The 19,224-nt window shown below is 45.3% G+C and overlaps 2 protein-coding genes across 2 annotated transcripts in view; one reads left to right on the top strand and one right to left on the bottom strand.

The window, feature by feature from the left end:
* prr12b (proline rich 12b) overlaps positions 1 to 19,224 on the bottom strand; it is a 66,864-nt gene that overhangs the window by 23,837 nt on the left and 23,803 nt on the right. The window contains exons 2-7 of the mRNA XM_085351911.1: positions 16,434 to 16,582; positions 13,531 to 13,692; positions 8,870 to 13,260; positions 8,555 to 8,767; positions 2,513 to 2,596; positions 241 to 1,054 (exon numbers count right to left, since the gene is read on the bottom strand). Of these exons, the coding sequence (XP_085208037.1) occupies positions 241 to 1,054; positions 2,513 to 2,596; positions 8,555 to 8,767; positions 8,870 to 13,260; positions 13,531 to 13,692; positions 16,434 to 16,582 (5,813 nt within the window). The remainder of the gene's footprint in view (positions 1 to 240; positions 1,055 to 2,512; positions 2,597 to 8,554; positions 8,768 to 8,869; positions 13,261 to 13,530; positions 13,693 to 16,433; positions 16,583 to 19,224) is intronic.
* LOC146632954 (uncharacterized) lies at positions 4,041 to 6,397 on the top strand. The gene is made up of 4 exons (XM_085351904.1): positions 4,041 to 4,771; positions 4,943 to 5,826; positions 5,878 to 6,141; positions 6,243 to 6,397. Exons 1-4 carry the CDS (start codon positions 4,041 to 4,043, stop codon positions 6,395 to 6,397), a joined length of 2,034 nt encoding a protein of 677 aa, XP_085208030.1.

Here is a 19,224-nt window from a genome sequence, read left to right on the forward strand (position 1 = left end):
CCTTGTGACATAATTGGTCTACAAATGCGGCCTCAGGAGGATGCAGCCCATGAATTTGGACACGACACATTTTTAGAAATTTGACAGTGGAGACAATGTTTTAACAGCGAGACACTAACATCTACAACCAAGCTGAAGTTACACATGTGTTAAATGGAGGCCATCTCACAGATGAGCACCACAGAACGTAACTACAAACTGAAGCTGTTAAAGAGGAAATAAGAGGACAAATATAAATACCATCATGGCCCTCCATAATCTGCGTGTCAGTTGCTGTATCCTCCCTCTCCTGTTTTTCCGCTGGTCCCTGCAACATATTGTGTGAATGCCTGATGTTTTCTTCTTTGCTTGCCATCTCCTCGCCTTCCTCCTTCTTGCTGTTTTCTTCTTCTCTTTCATGCTGAGAGCCTACCCCCTCCATGTCCGACAGTGTGGAAATCATTTTTTGTTCCTCACGTGTGTTTTGTTTACTTTGTGTGTTATGCTGAGTGTGTGCAAGTGCCCCATCTTTTATGCTCTCCATACTAGGAATGAGGGGAGAATTGGTCTTGAGAGGCGGGCTGAGCGACGGCTCCTGTGGCGTGGGTGGAGAAAGCATGGGTTGTGCTTTGACTACTGCAGAAGCCACTGCAGCAGCCAGTGAGTGTGGAGTGTCATAGAGGGCAGAGATTGCAGATGAGATGCTCTTCTGCAAGTCCTGGTTCTTATTTACTGAATCCTCCTCATCAGAGGAGAAAGAGGGGAGAGTCTCCAGGTTTCTTTTCAGTTCATCATCCAGAGGTTTGCAGGGACTTTGGCAGCTACTGAGGGTTAGGTCTGGCCCTTCACCCGGGCTGCCATCGCTGAACTGTCCTGGAGGCTGCTGGGGAGAAGTTGGTGGTAGGGGAGGAGATGGTGAGGATAAGCATTTAATTCCTCCCCTCATAGAGGAACAGGTTTCTTGGTTGCCTCCATCATGTCTTGGTTCAAGGGCTGGCTGTACTTTACCTGTCTTCAGAAAATCCAAAAAAGAGGCCATGAAGCTTGGTTTGAAGTCCAAGACCTTCTCGTCAATCTGTAAAAAAGCAGAAGCTAATAACTGATGGTGTTATGACATAATAATTGCCAGCATTCACTTAGAAAGACTACAGTGGACATCTATTCAAAGGCTGTTTTCTTGTATTTGTGTCAGTGTGGATGGTATACTTGCACATAAACCACTACTTTGGACACTGATGTGTCCCTCCATACACATCAGTGTCACCTAAGTAGCTGCATTTTCAACTTGAGAGATTCTGCAGATCTGATTCTGCAGATCTTTGCTCCCCACTGCTGTCAGACTCCAGAACAAAGACTTTGCAGATGACCAAACACACACATCCACACATGTGAAATACAGTGCAATTTTACTTTTTTCTGACAACCTACTATTTAATTCAGTTGTATATAGTGTTTAATGCAGTTGTTTAAAATGTTTAATGCAGTTGTATATAGTATCCTATTCTTATTATCTTATCCAATTCCATTATTTTTCTTAATTTTTGCTACTGTAACTTTGCACTGTCCACTTTCTGCTGTGACACAACAAATTTCCCACGTGTGGGACTAATAAAGGTTATCTTATCTTATTTTAAGGTAAATGACAGATTTGTAATTTGATCCATAAAGTCCAAACCCTCCAAGTTTGCTATGATGTCATAAAACAGAGTATTTTGTGTCAAAGTTTACTTTCATGGGCAGAGCTGCGTAGGCCTCAGTGAGTGACTTTTACACAATATGCCCTTCAGCAAACAGTGAACCCACTCTGCAACTTCATATGCTTATCAAATATCTAGAAGAACATTTTACAAGCTAAGCTGTTGCAGGTGTGGCATCCCATTACTGTAGCACACTGCACTCTTTCGAACAATTCATTCTTTCACAAATGAAACAAACTGGCCAGGTAACTGACAACAGCTGAATTCAAATCATTGTATTGACCCGATACGTTTGTCCATGTATTGCGTATATAGCTCATAGCAAATAAAGAGACACCCTTTGTGCTGAATTTTTTACATGTGGACTAAACAACAATCTAACTTTTCCATTATAATAAAGTTTGTAAGAGCTGTGAAGGAGTTTTCCACTTTAGCAGTAAATACAGATCTTGGTAGTACAGCTTAACAGCCAGCAGATGGCACTAAGGTCTTGTGCTGAAAAATGCAGTAACTGTGGCAACAGCTGCCTTGGTGGCAGGCATCGCTCTCCTCTTCGTTTTGTAAGCCAGAAAAAGCTGGCTGTCAATCAGCCTCATCCACTTTCTTTCCAAATTATACAAATTAAAATAGTGTTGATGTTGTTGTTCTTTTGTTCCACTGCAGACTCTACCAGGGATCAGTGCCACATTATTTCACAGGTATTGTCTAAATGCCTATAACTACCTGATTTATGAAGAAATGCTTCTTCCAGAGGCTTGAATTTGAATAGATGACATATGAATTATATATGAAGCTCCTGGCTTTCCTCATTTATGCAATGGAGTAAAGGAACTTACTGAATTTGAGAGTTTCTGCATAGCAGTCCAGGCTTCAGGATTCAGTGAATTGTCAGTTTCTTTCTTCCAACCATCCACCACCAGCTGTTTTACAGTTAAAACCGTAATGACAAGGGTAAATAAATATATAACAAAGGATAGGTCAAACCATTACAGAGAAAGGTTAAACTTGATACCCAGTTTAGCTATAATGAGTATTGTTATTGAACCAATACTTATTGTCTCAGGAAATTAAACACGAGAAAAACAGCAATGTTTTTGCTGTACTGTCCTGCAACGTCGTTGTCTTTCACCCATTTTGAAGGTGGAGTCCTACAGACGCCAAGTCGGCACTTTAACACTTAGTCTGTTTTTTTACTTGCAGTGCTAACAACATTTACTAAATAATAAGAGTGTTGCTTAAATGTGCAATTACTTTCATTTTGGGGGAGATTTCAGGCGTCCCTTATACTGAGAATATTGATTGTACATACAGAGCATCTTCCCGTTGCCATGGCAACTAGCTTTCGTTTCACTCTAGCATGAAACTCAAAGTTGAAACTGCCATGTAAAATCAGTCAGCTTCCACTCATGGTGACAGTTGTTTCTCCCACACATTCACAGACAACACTGAAACCTCAGCACAAATGATATTACATGACTACAAGGATAAATCTGTTTCTGCTCATTGTTTATTCTGAACTTCACTTTATAACATGGCTCATAACTGAAGGTCTCATTCCCCCATCTTAAAGTAGTTTTTAATGTGTTTTTAAAAAAAACATTTTTAATGTAGGCCATTTAATTTACCTGCAAAGACTTACTAATGGGCATACTAGAATAAAGAGTTACAATTCCAGTTTTTATATGAATGTCACGGACCCGGCTCTGGAGGACTCGGGGGTCCGTGACCAGTTTTGACTGTTGTTATTGTTGTTAGTATTATTATTATTTGGTGATGTGTGTTTTCTCCACAATGCTGTGTTAGTCTGTGTCCCACTCGTATGTATAGGCAGGGTGTGGGTGTATACGTGTGTATGTCTGCGGGTGTGGCTGGAGGATGGAGCACAGCCACCTGCAGGCCTGATAGGTGTGGCCCTGCGAAGGACTGACCACACCTGAAGTTCCTGCCACACCTGTTGGTGATCAGGGCTCGTCGGGGGAGCTACTTAGGAGAGTGTTGGAGCTCCCACCGGCGCGGGATCATTGAGTTATCGTACCAAGTTAGTGTGTCAGCATATGTCTGTGTTGTTCGTATATGCCCGCCGAGGGTTAGTGTTGACGGCTGCCTCTATGGTTTCCCTGCAGGAGGAAGAGTGGTCCAGAAAGGCAGCACGCACGGGGTGTGCGGAAACACAACAGCGGGGAGCACGAGCACGAGCACAGACGTCGGAGGGAAGCACGCACACGGGGTTCAAGGGAGCAACGGGGAGTTATTGTGTTTACAGTTTTTCACTGTGAATAAAGAGCACTGTTTGCATCGCAGAGTCTGCGTTTTGGGTCCTCCTTTCCCCACATCCCCACGGTCTGCCAGCCAGACCATGACAGAATGATCCCGCCAACCACCATGGACCCAGCAAACTCAGGAGTTGCCACGGAGGAGAGATCGCTCACGCAGCTATGGGATTACTGCCGGAGCGTAATCCAGGCTGTAGACCCACACAAGAGACATATACTGGTAGTGTTCTTTGACAATTATCTCTCATCCACTACCTTCACCATGAACTTTTTGGACATTAACAACCTTAGGCTATTGGTCACTATTTTACGAGAGAGCTCTAGTTTTGATTTATTCGGCTTGGGCAGTCCGAGCAAGGAAGGTTCGGCTGCTCACCTAGAAACTCTAGCCGCTTGGTTTTTTGCGCATCGGCGGAGGACTTTCCCGTCGATGCTTGTGGCACAATTGTTTGATCCTCCATTACAGAAGGGATGTCGCACTCGCCATCATCACCCCATTACACCTCAACCCACTCCTGCGGTTTCAGTCCGGTCAGCTGGCGACGGACCGACAGCACTCATTACCGCAGTGAGTAAACCCGACTCATTTGTTTCTATTACTCCTGTCATTGAAAATCAAAACACAGATGAACAGCAGAGGACTGTTTCCTTACACCCGGCCCCGCCTTCACGGAGGAGAAGGCGTCCTCGCAAGCAGCGTTCAGCCACCTCTACACTCACTCCTGTGCTGGTCGAAGGCTCAGGACCAGCGGCTCTGGACGCCACAGTGAGTAAAATGGACTCTGCCGGTGTCGTAAATTCCCTTCCTGTGAACATGGACATAGAGACTATAGCCACTACGGCAATTAACAATGGAGAAACTGTAAGAGGTGTAACTGAACTCCCAGTGGGGATTTTTGGACCACCGACGGACGAATGTGGCCTGAGTGCTAATGCTGGGGCAGAATTTTGCATAGACAGCCCTGAGGTAGTTAGCTCAGAGTCGGTGGGGTCAGAAACTGTTTGCTTTACCTCCAAAAACTCAGAAGATGTTCACTCTGAGACTGTGAGCTGGGAGCTAGGGAGTTCACAGCATACAGACCCAGATGACTTTTTGGCTCAGTCTGGCCATATGGAGACAGAGGTTCTCCCCAGGGCTTCCCCAGAGGCCGAACTGGAGGCCTCAGTTGCCTCTGGACCCCTGGAATTTGTTGAGCCAGCTGTAACATTCTCATCCTCTCCACCCTTCATAATAGCCATATCACCCTCAACTCAGTCCGCTGCCCAGCTAGTAACGGAGTCTGCTGCCCAGCTGGTGACTGAGTCTTCAGTCCGGTCAGCCTCTCACCTTCATCCTCAGTTGGAGGTCGATATGCCTGCTGGACCACCTCTGCCATCATTTCACCTGTCTGTCCCTGCATCGTTGGCCAGTCCACCGGGAGCAGCGACCGCACCATCATCACCTCCTCCCTCTGCAGCTACTTCTCCACCAGAGTCCCATCAGACTGCAGCGACCGCAGCACTCTCGGCTTCACCATCTGCATCACCTACTCTACCTTCACCTTCCCCACCTGCAGACACCGCATCACCATCTTCACCTCCAGATCGACCGTCAGTAGCTGTAGCGCAGCCGGAGGTGCTCAGGGTGCTCGGAGAGCGGGAGGAGCCCGCACCGCCAGCTGTGGAGCCCTGCGAGCCGGAGCAGGAGCCCGGCGAGCCGGAGGAGCGGCTCAGCGTGGCGGAGCAGGAGCCCTGCGAGCCGGAGCAGGAGCCTGGCGAGCCGGAGGAGCGGCTCAGCGTGGCGGAGCAGGAGCCCAGCGAGCGGGAGGAGCTCGATCTTCCCGAGCCGGAGCTCAGCGAGCGGGAGGAGCTCGCTCTGCCCGAGCCGGAGCAGCTCAGCGAGCAGGAGCAGCTCAGCGAGCAGGAGCAGCTCAGCGAACCACCAGCAGAGGAGCTCGGCGAGCGGAAGGAACAACCGGCGCTGCCAGCCGAGGAGGAGCTCGGCGAGCCGAGGGAGCTCTCGCTGCCAGCCGCCGAGGTGGAGCTCTCGCTGCCAGCCGCCGAGGTGGAACTCTCGCTGCCAGCCGCCGAGGTGGAGCTCTCGCTGCCAGCAGCCGAGGAGGGACCCGCTCAGCCGGAGCCGGAGGTCAACGAACCGGAGGGACCTCCACGTCTGGCGCGGCCTCCACGCCATCCACGTCCTCTGCATCCACGTCAGCGACCAGCGCGTCATGAACCGTGTGCCACACCTCGCTGTTTCTCACCGGAGGAGCAGCGCCGCCACCGGACCCGTGGCAGGCCGCCTGGGGAGCAGCGCCGCCGCTACTGGGCCCGGGGCTCGCCACCGGAGGGGCAGCAGTGCCGCCACCACTGGAGCAGTGGCAGGCCCCCAGAACCGTTTTTCTGCTGTTGCCGGACCCGTGGCTGCCCGCCGGAGCTGCAATGTCGCCACCATTGGACTCGAGGTAGGCCCCCTGAACTCTTTTGTTATGTTGATGGGCCGCCTGAGACTGTTTTGTGGCATTTTTTCTTTTTGTTGCTCCGCTGCGGGATGCGCGGTCGGACTCTGGGACTGTGACCATGGGGGGGTTGTTTTCTTTGGGGGTTTTTGCTTGTTTTGGTTCTGCCCTCCGTCCTGGACCTCCCGCCACCCGCCCTGGGTTGGTTGTGCTGTTTTTGGTTTGTGTTTTTGGGTCGTCGGGAGCCGACCCTTAGAGGGGGGGTACTGTCACGGACCCGGCTCTGGAGGACTCGGGGGTCCGTGACCAGTTTTGACTGTTGTTATTGTTGTTAGTATTATTATTATTTGGTGATGTGTGTTTTCTCCACAATGCTGTGTTAGTCTGTGTCCCACTCGTATGTATAGGCAGGGTGTGGGTGTATACGTGTGTATGTCTGCGGGTGTGGCTGGAGGATGGAGCACAGCCACCTGCAGGCCTGATAGGTGTGGCCCTGCGAAGGACTGGCCACACCTGAAGTTCCTGCCACACCTGTTGGTGATCAGGGCTCGTCGGGGGAGCTACTTAGGAGAGTGTTGGAGCTCCCACCGGCGCGGGATCATTGAGTTATCGTACCAAGTTAGTGTGTCAGCATATGTCTGTGTTGTTCGTATATGCCCGCCGAGGGTTAGTGTTGACGGCTGCCTCTATGGTTTCCCTGCAGGAGGAAGAGTGGTCCAGAAAGGCAGCACGCACGGGGTGTGCGGAAACACAACAGCGGGGAGCACGAGCACGAGCACAGACGTCGGAGGGAAGCACGCACACGGGGTTCAAGGGAGCAACGGGGAGTTATTGTGTTTACAGTTTTTCACTGTGAATAAAGAGCACTGTTTGCATCGCAGAGTCTGCGTTTTGGGTCCTCCTTTCCCCACATCCCCACGGTCTGCCAGCCAGACCGTGACAATGAATGAAGAAAGAAATTATACTGTCAGTAATTATAAGTAGTGTTTGATTTCCATGCATTTTAGCAGAATAATGAGCAACATTGTTGAGAAGAGCCAGAGAATTTTCTCCCTCAGATTCATTTTCATGACAAAAAGAAACAAAGAAGAAAAGAATGGGTATAAAAAAGAAAAGCAAAGAAGCAGACAATAACATAAATGTACAAATAAAGAGAAATATAAATAAAAGTACTGTTTATTATTATGTTAATCAGTTTTGTTTTTTTATTTAAATAAAAAAATTCTTCTATTGAAGTCTTTCTTCATTCACAAACGTTCGGTTTTTGTAGTTTTCTTATGGTGCTTTTGAAAGTTGAAGTTGAACAATATTTATTTAAAAAATTAATTTTGCTCTATTGTTCTCACTCTCTCTGTCTCTCATTAGACAGGCAAAGGCCTTCATCACATTTTTATATATAAAACATATATGTTGTATTATAAAAGGATAGTGGAATAGTCAAACAGCCGTCAGCACACAAAGAAAATGAATATTAAATAAAGCTGTGAAAACATTAAATGACTCAATAACAAATTGATATATAAAAATGTACACACATAAGGTCGTTTGTATCTACAAATACAGCATATTTACAGTGTAAGATGGAGAAAGTTAGACACTAATTAAAATTACTTACAGTGTTATGAATGTCTCATTTCTGTAAAACACCTCAAAGTTACCCACTACTTCATTTCTTTAAAAATATTGTTACCTGCTTATTCTACTAAACCTATCGGTAAGTATTTATGGACCAATTAAACTACAAAAAAATCACAAAAGGTTCATACTGGTTATGTGATTATTTTTTTAAAGCAGAGGATGGCAGATTTTATTCTCCCTATGTCTCTGAGCTCTTTTTTTTTTAACTATTTTCTTGTTCACTAAAACAAAATCCACTCTTCAGATAATTATGTTTTCACTTAAACAGTAATTTCTTTTGTTTACAGAATTAGTCATCTGGCTTTCCCATAAAAAAAGTCCCCCCATTCTTAAAATATAATCTGACTCAGGGGAGAAAACGTTCACCTTCGGCCTGCCTCGCACTGCGAACTTCCATTCAAATTTGCAGAATGACACCTTTAGACATCTGTTTCCAAAATGTTATAGTGTAGCAGATAAAATACACTTTTATCAGACATTTCTATTGCAGCTTTTATGAGAAGCCTCTTTTCTTCTTAGTTTTCTTTACCTCCTTAGCTCTCTGCTGATGTATCATCATCTCGTCTTTTGTCTGATTCCCCTCATTTCTGTTGTAGTCAACAGTGGTAGTGGGACCAGGACTCAAGCCAAGAGATGGTGCCGACCCCACCGATCCCTCAGAGAGAACAGGCTCACTGCTGGATAGCGAGTCTGTCCTCAACAAGGACTCTGGTGGAGACATAGTGGCAAGGGGCAGTTTGATCTGAGAAAAAGATAGGTTATTAAGAAGAATCCAAGCTAAGACAGGTTTTACCCCTGCTTAGGATCATGATTCCAGATTTACATACCAGATTTTCTGCATTACCTTAAAAGTTCTGACTGGATCTTGCTGTGGCTGGTGAGATGTATGCTGTTGTTGCTGATGATGCAGTTGAGGGTGGGGACAGGAAACATGTTCTTGCTGGTGATGGTGGTGATGTTGTTGGAGCTGCTGATGGAGATCCGCCTGCTGCCTGTGATGTTGCTGTTGATGATGTTGGCTGCACTGTTGCTGTTGGTACTGTTGCTGGTGATTATATGAAAGGGTTTGTGTTTTGTTCATATCCCGATGCATTTGCACTTTTCCTTCTTCCCGTCTGCCTCGCCCTCGACTACGCCCCCTCCTATTTTCTCCAGCCGCAGAGCCCATCAGGCACCTACAGTAAGGAGGTTCTGGAAGAGGACGTATACGTGGGCGACCTCGTGGCCGAGGAGGTCCTTCACGTTTTGGTTTAGTTGGTTTCCTGCCCCTTTTCTTAGGACCATCGTGAGGGGGTGGTTGCGAAGGGTGTCCAAGAGAAGAGTAGCTGGAGGGGGGGCAAAAGGCCATATCACCTATTTGTGGGCTTAGTCCACTTATTCCAGAAACCCCACCAGGTTTTCTACAACTGGACACCAAGTCAGGCAGCAAGTCAGGAAGCCGGCGATTGTTAAGGCGAATATCTGCTGGAACATCAGCTTTATCTTCGTCGTCCCCAAATTCATACTCCTGCGCATAGTTTTTCTTTGTTTGAGGTTGTGGCTCACGTCGCTGTTTAAGCAAGTGAAATGAGCTGGTCCTCAGCAGTTTTTTGGGTCGAGAGGAACAGAAGATAGGAGAGGTTACACCAGTGCTGTTGGAATTTTCATCCACTCCCACAGTTGCTATCATCTTGTTGACTAAGCTATCCTCTTGAACTGCTGAATTCAATCCCATAATGGGAGTTTGGGATTGGATGAGGCCAAGCTGGTCAGTATTCACAGTGGAAGGAAGCTCATGAGTCTTCAGACAGTCATGGTCTAAGTGCAGATCACCATTTCCTGTTCTTGAAAGTCTTTGGCAGTACTGTCCAAATCCTTGATTGCTTTGATGACCAACCATATTATAGCCCTCTGCAGCATCTCCTGATTTTAAAGCCTCCATATCCTCTTGTGTCGGTCCGTGACCCTGGCTGAGGTTTTCTTGAGCACTGTGTCCTGCCCCCGCACAGCTTGATTTGTATTCAGATGAACAAAACAGATCCTCCATCTCAGGAAAAACACAGTCTGGAAAGCAGATTGAGGTCAAAGGTGCACATTGCTGCAGTTGAGCTTGAGTCTGTCCTACTTTATCTGTCTGGCTTACTGTCTCAAATTGATGCTGTTTGAGCTGCTCTAACTGTGAGTGTGAGAGTTGTGTTTCAGGATCTGTGACCTGGGATTGCTGTTGTTGGGGTGTTGCTAAATGTATTGTCATCTGTTGCAAGTGTGAATGAGTTATCTGAGTGGTAACAGACAGTTGATGATGAGTGTGCTGAGTGTGTTGCAGAGCATGGGTGTGGGGGTGGGTCTGAGGTTGGTTGAGATGGCTCAAGTGTGAAGGGGTGTATAAGTCCAAATCTTGTTCAGAAAGGAAGTCATGAAGATCCGATTTTGTTTGTTGAGGATGCTGGTGGGTGTTAAGTCTGTGCTGTTGTGTATGTCTGTCTCCTCTATCTCTTTCCTGTCCTGTCACAGTCATATCAGCTCCACTTCTGTCCAGAGATTTTCCACTGTCTGTACCATTGGCCTGAGAAAGTGATTGATCTAGCATCTGTAGTGGAGATACTGAACTCTGACTGGCTCGTGTTTGATATGTTGGATGGGTTCCACTGTAGTGGGTATCTAGACTCTGTGAGGACCGGTTCTGTACATGGGATTCCAACCCAGCAGACCCTGCTCTTCTAACTGAACCCATCATAGCTTGCTGGTGTTGCTGCTGTTGGTGGTGGTGCTTCTGTTGCTGCTGTGGGGCTTGTTGGGAATCCAGCTTGTTTTGGATAGTGTGAGAAGGGACAGACTGTAACATGTGAGTTTGCTTGGGATGGTCTGGTGACATATTCATCAGAGTGACAGAGACATGGCTTTGTCGAGTTTGCTGTACATCTGGTGCATAGTAGGCATTGTCATTTGCATCTGAAGGCTTCTTAATCTCTATATGAGAATGGCTTTGTGGGAGGGAATTACGATGACTATGCTGAGAATGTTGAGAGTGATGTGTATGCTGAGTGTGCAGAGAGTGCTGGGAGATTTGAGAGTGCTGAGTGTAGTGCTGAGAGTGTGTGGACACATGTGAAGTGCTATGAGGATGCTGGGAGTTTGGGTGCTGTATGTAGGGATCACCTCTTCCATAATGGACCGCAGAACCCATTAACTCATTTTGCTGATGATGCGAGTGGATGGCATGAGAATGAGAATCAGATATTCTTCGCACCCCTGAAGTATTTGACTTTGACATGATCGTGTCTGACCTGGCCTGCTGTTTCTTCTGTGATATTTCTAACGGTCTGTCTAAGCTCACTGTATCATTAATTGCCATTCCAAGACCAGAATTGCTGGTAATGTTATTGGTACAAATGACACTCTGAAGCTGGTAGAGCTCTTCTGATGTCTTGTTAAGATCGTGTGTCATTCCCTTGCTCTCCCCATGAAGGATTGGTTGAGACAGTTGCTCAGAATGTGGGTGATGTTGGGAAAAATGGGAATTTGAGCTTTGGGGACGTAGTAAGTGGTGGATAAGGAAATCTTCACTGTTTCCTTCGTCTTGGGATTCCTCGGCCCCCAGCATGTTTGTGGCCTCTGTTTTGGTGTTCGGGGGTGTTGACTGGTACAACTGGTTCTGAGCTTGTCGGTTATCAGGGAAACCTTGTGGTGAGGACATAAAAGTAGGAGCTGGGATCGAAGAAAAGTATTTATTTGCCCCTGAGCCTCCAGGGGACTGTACAGGTCGAGCAGCTACAGGAGAGTGCAATCCTGAATAACTGATAGTAGAATTGGTTGAAGGTGATGTACTAGACTCAGTCAGGTGATAGGCGCTACTGCCTTCATTACCAGCAGCCCCGTTCCCAGTTACCGCAGAGCCTACTACACTGTGAATACCAGGTCCACTCCCAGCTGATCCACTCCCATATTCAGTGGATGGAGTGTGTGGTTTTCTGAGAGATGTTGAGACAAAACTTGAGTCTTGAGCAATTATCTCTGCAGAGAAGGAGCGTTCACCAGAGCCTACACCCATGATGTCTTTCCCCCCACTGCTCCTTGCTCCAGTGCTCAAATCCCGGACATGGGGTGAGTTGAAGCCATCATAATGCACATTCATGTGTGTAGATGGTGGCAGGTTGGGGGAATACGACTGAATGTGTTTCTGGGGAGGGGTCTGGTTTGGCAAGCTCGTGCTAGGTTTGGTCACAGATTGAGAGCCATAGGTGGACAGATATTGACTGGCTGCTGCTTGTTGTACAAGGGATGATGACACCACTGGGAGAAGAGGTGGTACTAGTGCTGACTGAGGTGTGGGTTGCTGAAGAGAGGGAGCAGACAGAGAAATAGTTCTGGTCTTTGAGCTAGAAGAGGATAAGGAGGTGGTGGAGGAGGTTGGTGGTGGAGTTTGTGGGGTATAGGAAGAAGACGAATAGTTACTTGTGGAGCAGGAACTTTTGGCACCTTTAGTAGTAGCTGAAGAGGAGGAGGGAGTTGAGGAGCTGGATAATGATGAGGTATAGGCTGTTTGGATGACAGGTTGATATATCTGGGATTCCATCTGTGGTGAGGTCTTGGGGTCAGAGGATAGGCTCAGTTTCCCCAGTGGACTGCAGGACACACCAGAATGCTGATAATGGCTGACTAGCTGGTGGTAGCCAGATGAACCACCAGAGCTGGCATAGGATTGTGATTGTAGGGTTGTGGTGTGGGCTGAAGATGAGCGAGGGTAATGCTTGATCACACTATCATGGCGGGAAATTGCTGTCTGTGGAAGTGGCTGAGGCTCAGGAAGAACTGCAGGTGGCAGGGCTGCCATCGATGAGGACATCGAGGCATTATATAGTTGAGAGGATGAGTTATGAAGCTGAGAGGGCAACAGATTAAAGTGGGGAGGGGACAGGTGGCAATTGGAGGAAGTGGAAGGGTCTTGGGTCTGGGGAGTTGCAGATTCCTGGGAGCCCCGGAAGGCAGTGCTCTGGGAAGACAGCAAGTGATCAAAGCCCAAGCTGGACTGAGAGGATCTTTTGATATGTACCAAGGGATCATGTGGGGATATCAAGCCGTTAGAAGTTCGGCTAAATGTAGTTGTATCCTGCAGGGATAATGAGGGAGTGAATGATCGTCCAGAAAAAATGCTAGGATTCTGGTATGCAGAAAGGGCTGAGGAGGAGGGAAAGGAGCTTGAACCTGGAAGTGCCCCTGAAATAAAGAGGTCCGTTGGGGCCGGTGTATGCATGGCTACAGGACACAATATTACATAGAAAGTGTTGGTCAGTCTAAGTCATTGAAAAAATGAACTTCTTTCAAAAGTTCATTTTTGAAAAATTGTCATTTGTTTTACTTTTATTTTGAGACTACAGAAATTTTACTTTTTGCTTATAGAATCAGTGAAAATACTTTTAGGACTGAAATTTGACTTCGTTTTATTTTAAGTTTAAGAACTAGGACTGACAATAGTTTGTTTTTATTTTTTTTTAAATGTTGTTCCTACAACAGGCTGACACTCACCAGTCTGCCAAGAGGATGTGCGGAACTGAGAGAGAAGGGAGGAAGCAGAGGGTGAGGGCTGTGGAGGCCGTGAATCCAGAACTGAAATCAGATTCATGACAGAGGGGTCGGGACCTGAGGGGCTGGCATGATGGAGACTGGAGTCAAACAGCCCTGACAGACCTTGCAACAAAATACAAACCTCAGTTACTTGATATCATAGATGATATAAACAGTTTAGAAAATCTTCAGACTTTGAGCTACCAACGTATCGCACAAGAGCAAACTGGGTTTTGGCATAAAAAAATAAAAATAAAAATACTGATGGTATTTACAAAAACCCACACAGAAAGCAGGTCTGGCCCGGATCTGGTGTCAAGTCGGCACTGCTGGCTGACTTCTGGCATGTAAATACATATGTCATCCAGATATGGGCCAGGCCTGGCAATGATGCCACTGTCTATGTGATGGCTTGCCACATCTGGCTTGATTGTGGTTTGGTTTATGTGGCCAAGGCTTATAGAAAACAGGTCTGGCCCAGATCTGGCGTCACACTGGCACTTCTGACTGACTGATGTCATGGTAGGGTGTATGTCAACCAGATGTGGGCCAGGTCTGGCAATGATGGCACTATTTATGTTCCTATTTTCCCATTTTAGTTAGAAGACCCAAATGCCTTGTTGCAATACTATACTGCTACGGTAGCCAATGTTTCAAATGCAGGTTTGACAGGTTTGTGAGTGTACACTTTATCCAAAACCTAGTGAGGGTTGACTCATGTTTACCACCGAGTGGCTGTAGCTCAGGAGGCAGAGCAGGTCACCTACTGATCGGAAGGTTAGTGGTTTGATCCCTGGCTCCTCCAGTCTGCAAGTCAAGACTATGAATAAAGTTAGGAAGCACTCAGTTTAGATAAAGTGTGTGGTTGGGTGAATGTGGCATTTTGTATAGAGCACTTTGAGTAATCTGGGAGAGTAGAAAAGTGCTATAGAAGAATCAGTCCATTCACTGTCTGAGCAGAGTTTCGTCATGTTACTTTTGCACTATTATGTTCCAGCACATGTTGTTATTACATGGCTTGATTAAGGTACACATTAGGCTGACATCTGGGGCCAGAGCTGAAACTGTTCTGCAACTGGCCTTGTGCTGGCTCATGTGTGGGCCACCTCTGGCAGACCAGATCTGGGCGACCAAAGGACCATCATTCTTTGCGGTATGTGGGCCATGTGTAAGCACATTGTGTGGGTCAGATCCGGGCCATACCAATTATGCTATGTTTGAAGATGTGAGAACTCTGCAGAAAACTGTCTTTCTCAAGGCCCAAAATACAAGGAGGAGACTGATAGGTTTTGTATTGTTGATTGTCATTTATGCTTAGAAATATTTAACCATGTATGCTTAGAGGTTTATAATCAGTTGTGTAGTGGTAGGCTGTGTGATCTTTAACAGACTACAAAGCCTTGGTGTGTATTCCATACTAGAATGCACACCCACAGCCTGGAAACATGGGAGAGATCCTATCTTCTCCTTATTGATTTATGGTATAGCAAACACACGTATATTTCTTTAAGTAGAAGAGCCTTTTGTTTAGATGGACCCATTGGACTCCTGGCACCAGCTTTGGGGAGTCTTCACAGGGTCACATCTTGACCTCACACAAATCACACACACACACAAATCACACACACACACACACACACACACACACACACACACACACACACACACACACACACACACACACACACAGTATTCTTTGTTCACATGTGTACCTATGTAAGATGTTATATGTTAATGACCCTATGCATATTCATGTAACCACAATAAAAGGAGTGCTATGGGGAGCCTGGCTGAGAGTCTGACGGAGGTCAAGTGGTGGAACGACACTTGGCTCCAGGCAGGTCTCCCTCATGTATGAGTAACAGAAAGAACTTTGGTGCCTTGGGTCTTGCTTTTTGCTGCGTAGCAGATTGTCCTTAACGTTCCAGCGAATAGGTTCAAGCTACAAACCTATCAGAGACTATTTAAACACCCAAACTGATTTGAATTTCTTGTGTTTGTGACACAAGCATACAGTGTTTGTGAGATACAATTTACGGCTAATTGCAGCGAGATTTAAAACCGAAAAATATCAAAAACAGTGTACTGATTACTGATTTTTGTGGGATATACAACATAGGCCATGGAGCTTAGCTGTTGTAAAATAAAACTGAGAAGCATTACACAGATATGGTTATGAATTTGTATTTCCATACATAGCCTGCTTTTCTTCACCTTTTAGAAAATAATACTACTTCTCTATCTCCATCTTTTGCCCTTGAGTTTTGTTTTTTATTCCAAAGAAAGAAAACAGTTTGATTTTTTTCTCCTTTTCCGTTTGGCATGTACATTTGTACTCCTTTGTTCCTTATAGTCCTAGTCCAATCTGTCTAGTAGTCTACCTTCTTAGTGCCTACCATCTGTGTGCTGAAAAAAAAACACTATACCCTATGGACGGAATCAAAACAATAAATCCAATATGGTAGTCAAAATATAGGAGTCATATCAAAACTGTAACATACCATAAAATACTAAGATTTATTTATATAAACCACTCTGCATTTGTACGTTATGGTTTGTATATCAGTTCAATATATTTCAATTTTCAATTCAATTTTATTTATATAGTGCAAAATCACAACAATGGTCACCTCAATGCATGTTATATTATAAGGTAAAGATCCTACAATACACACTTCCCTCCTACAATATCCTATAATTACTTCCCCTCCCTTTCCAGTTCAGACATTTATTTCACGTTTCTTTTTGTGTGGGTTATTTCTATTTACAGTTTTGTTCATATGATGATAGAAATAACACTGTATAGTTCACTCGAATATAATATTTAAAACTTGCATTTATACAATGCACAACCAAATCCTTACCTAGTGTTCGTCCACCCCAAGCTCCACCCCGTCTTGAGCTCCCTGGGTGATGACTTGCTGCATAGCCTTGAAGTGGGTGTGGAGTGCCATAGGTTTGACGGTGGAGTAGTTCTGACTCTGGGTGGTATGAGCGGCTCCCATACACGAGGCTGGGGAGCACATGGTTACTGAATTTGACTTAAAACTTAAACACAATTGCTTAAGTACAACTATATTCCATCAGAAGAAATTAAAAGTAAGTACCAATTAGCATGGCAAACAGAGTGCTTTAAATATCTTGGAGTCATAATACCTAAGGATCTTGCAGAACTATTAGAACGAAATTACTCACCAATACAAAAGACAATTAAGGAAGATATAGCGAGATGGAATCTAATTCCATATTTAAGTTTATATTCGAGAATAGATTCAATTAAAATTAATATACTTCCTAAATTGTTATATTTATTTCAAACATTACCAACAGAAATTAACCAGAAACAATTTAATTAAATCCCCGGAGAGCAGCCAAATGGCTTTTAGCTAAGCTTTAGCTTCAGCCAAGTGGAAGCTAAATTGGCTAGTCATTCATATGTATATTAGGTTGTTACCTGGGAATTCTGGAGGGAGGGGAGTGGGGGTGTGTCAATGAGGGGGTGGGGGAGCTGCTAAAAGCTGTGAACTTCCTTTTGTGTTCGTCTGATGCATTCTAAATCATCCAGGGAAATAAATCTCCAAAAGTCACCAACTTGGAGTGTTTCAGTTTGCCATCTTAGGGAGAAATCAACACACATGGGTGTATGTCCTCTGTTGCTGAGATTTATTGATAAAAACAGTACAAAAAACCAACCATTTGTACACATATTTACAAATGGCCTGCTGAGTGGTGCACGGAGCATGTTCATTGGTTTATGGACCTCCCTGAACTAATGGCATTTATTGCAATTGTCATCTTGCGGGGGGTTAACAGGGTTCCATCTCTAAATGACTGCTGGTCAGCAAACCTGGGAAACCCACAGATAATTGGAACTATGGCACGAAACCGCTTCCAAGACATCATGCAACACCTACGCTTTGATGACAAGTCCACCCGCAGTGATCGAGCAAAGACTGATAAGTTCGCTGCAATTTCCAGTGTGTGGGGATCATTTGTCACCAACTGCATCACGTGCTACAACCCTGGTCTACATATCACCGTTGATGAACAGCTTTTCCCATCAAAGACTCGGTGCTGTTTCCTGCAGTATATTGCAAGTAAACCTGACAAGTTTGGGATCAAGTTTTGGGTGGCTTGCGACCTAAAATCCAAGTACATTTGCAATGTCTTCCCATATCTTGGCAAGGACCCCAATCGTCCCACTGGGGAGAGACTTTCTGAAAATGTAGTAATGAGGCTGATGGAACCATTCCTAGACAAGGGCAGAAATGTTACCACGGACAATTTTTTCACATCGCTTTCACTTGCGCAAAAACTTCTTAGACGGAAAACCACCATCTCCAAATGTACTTGGATTTTAGGTCGCAAGCCACCCAAAACTTGATCCCAAACTTGTCAGGTTTACTTGCAATATACTGCAGGAAACAGCACCGAGTCTTTGATGGGAAAAGCTGTTCATCAACGGTGATATGTAGACCAGGGTTGTAGCACGTGATGCAGTTGGTGACAAATGATCCCCACACACTGGAAATTGCAGCGAACTTATCAGTCTTTGCTCGATCACTGCGGGTGGACTTGTCATCAAAGCGTAGGTGTTGCATGATGTCTTGGAAGCGGTTTCGTGCCATAGTTCCAATTATCTGTGGGTTTCCCAGGTTTGCTGACCAGCAGTCATTTAGAGATGGAACCCTGTTAACCCCCCGCAAGATGACAATTGCAATAAATGCCATTAGTTCAGGGAGGTCCATGAACCAATGAACATGCTCCGTGCACCACTCAGCAGGCCATTTGTAAATATGTGTACAAATGGTTGGTTTTTTGTACTGTTTTTATCAATAAATCTCAGCAACAAAGGACATACACCCATGTGTGTTGATTTCTCCCTAAGATGGCAAACTGAAACACTCCAAGTTGGTGACTTTTGGAGATTTATTTCCCTGGATGATTGAGAATGCATCAGACGAACACAAAAGGAAGTTCACAGCTTTTAGCAGCTCCCCCACCCCCTCATTGACACACCCCCACTCCCCTCCCTCCAGAATTCCCAGGTAACAACCTAATATACATATGAATGACTAGCCAATTTAGCTTCCACTTGGCTGAAGCTAAAGCTTAGCTAAAAGCCTACCAGCCATTTGGCTGCTCTCCGGGTTTTAAAGGTAGAAAGGTAGAAGCCTGGCAGTGCTACTGGTTAATGAATGGGATAAAACTTTGTCAAGATACATATGGCAAGGAAAAAGGCCCCGAATTAGATTCAAAACCTTACAACTTAACAAAGGAAAAGGGGGGTGGGGCTTACCTTCTCTTAGGGATTATTATTGGGCAGCACAATTAAGGCCTATGATATGCTGATGTAATCCTTCATATGACACTCAATGGAAAGTTATTGAGGAGAATCTGACCTCCATCCCCATACAAGCTATTATAGCAGACAGCAGCCTGCAAGATTTAATAAAAACTATTGAAAATCCATGGATCAAGTTGACTTTTAAAATTTGGGAAACAGTAATAAAAGAATAGAAACTAGAAGAGGATATAGCAGTTCTTAAGTGGTGTGCATATGACACACATTTCGCTCCAAATAAATTGGACACCAGATTCAAAGATTGGACAAATAAAGGATTAACAGCTTTATGTATGGTAATGGAGGAAGGC

This window comes from Diplotaxodon limnothrissa, linkage group LG4 (genome assembly GCF_057381915.1).
Source record: "Diplotaxodon limnothrissa isolate DT_005_m linkage group LG4, D_limnothrissa_male_GT1.1, whole genome shotgun sequence".
Classification (NCBI taxonomy): Eukaryota; Metazoa; Chordata; class Actinopteri; order Cichliformes; family Cichlidae; genus Diplotaxodon; species Diplotaxodon limnothrissa.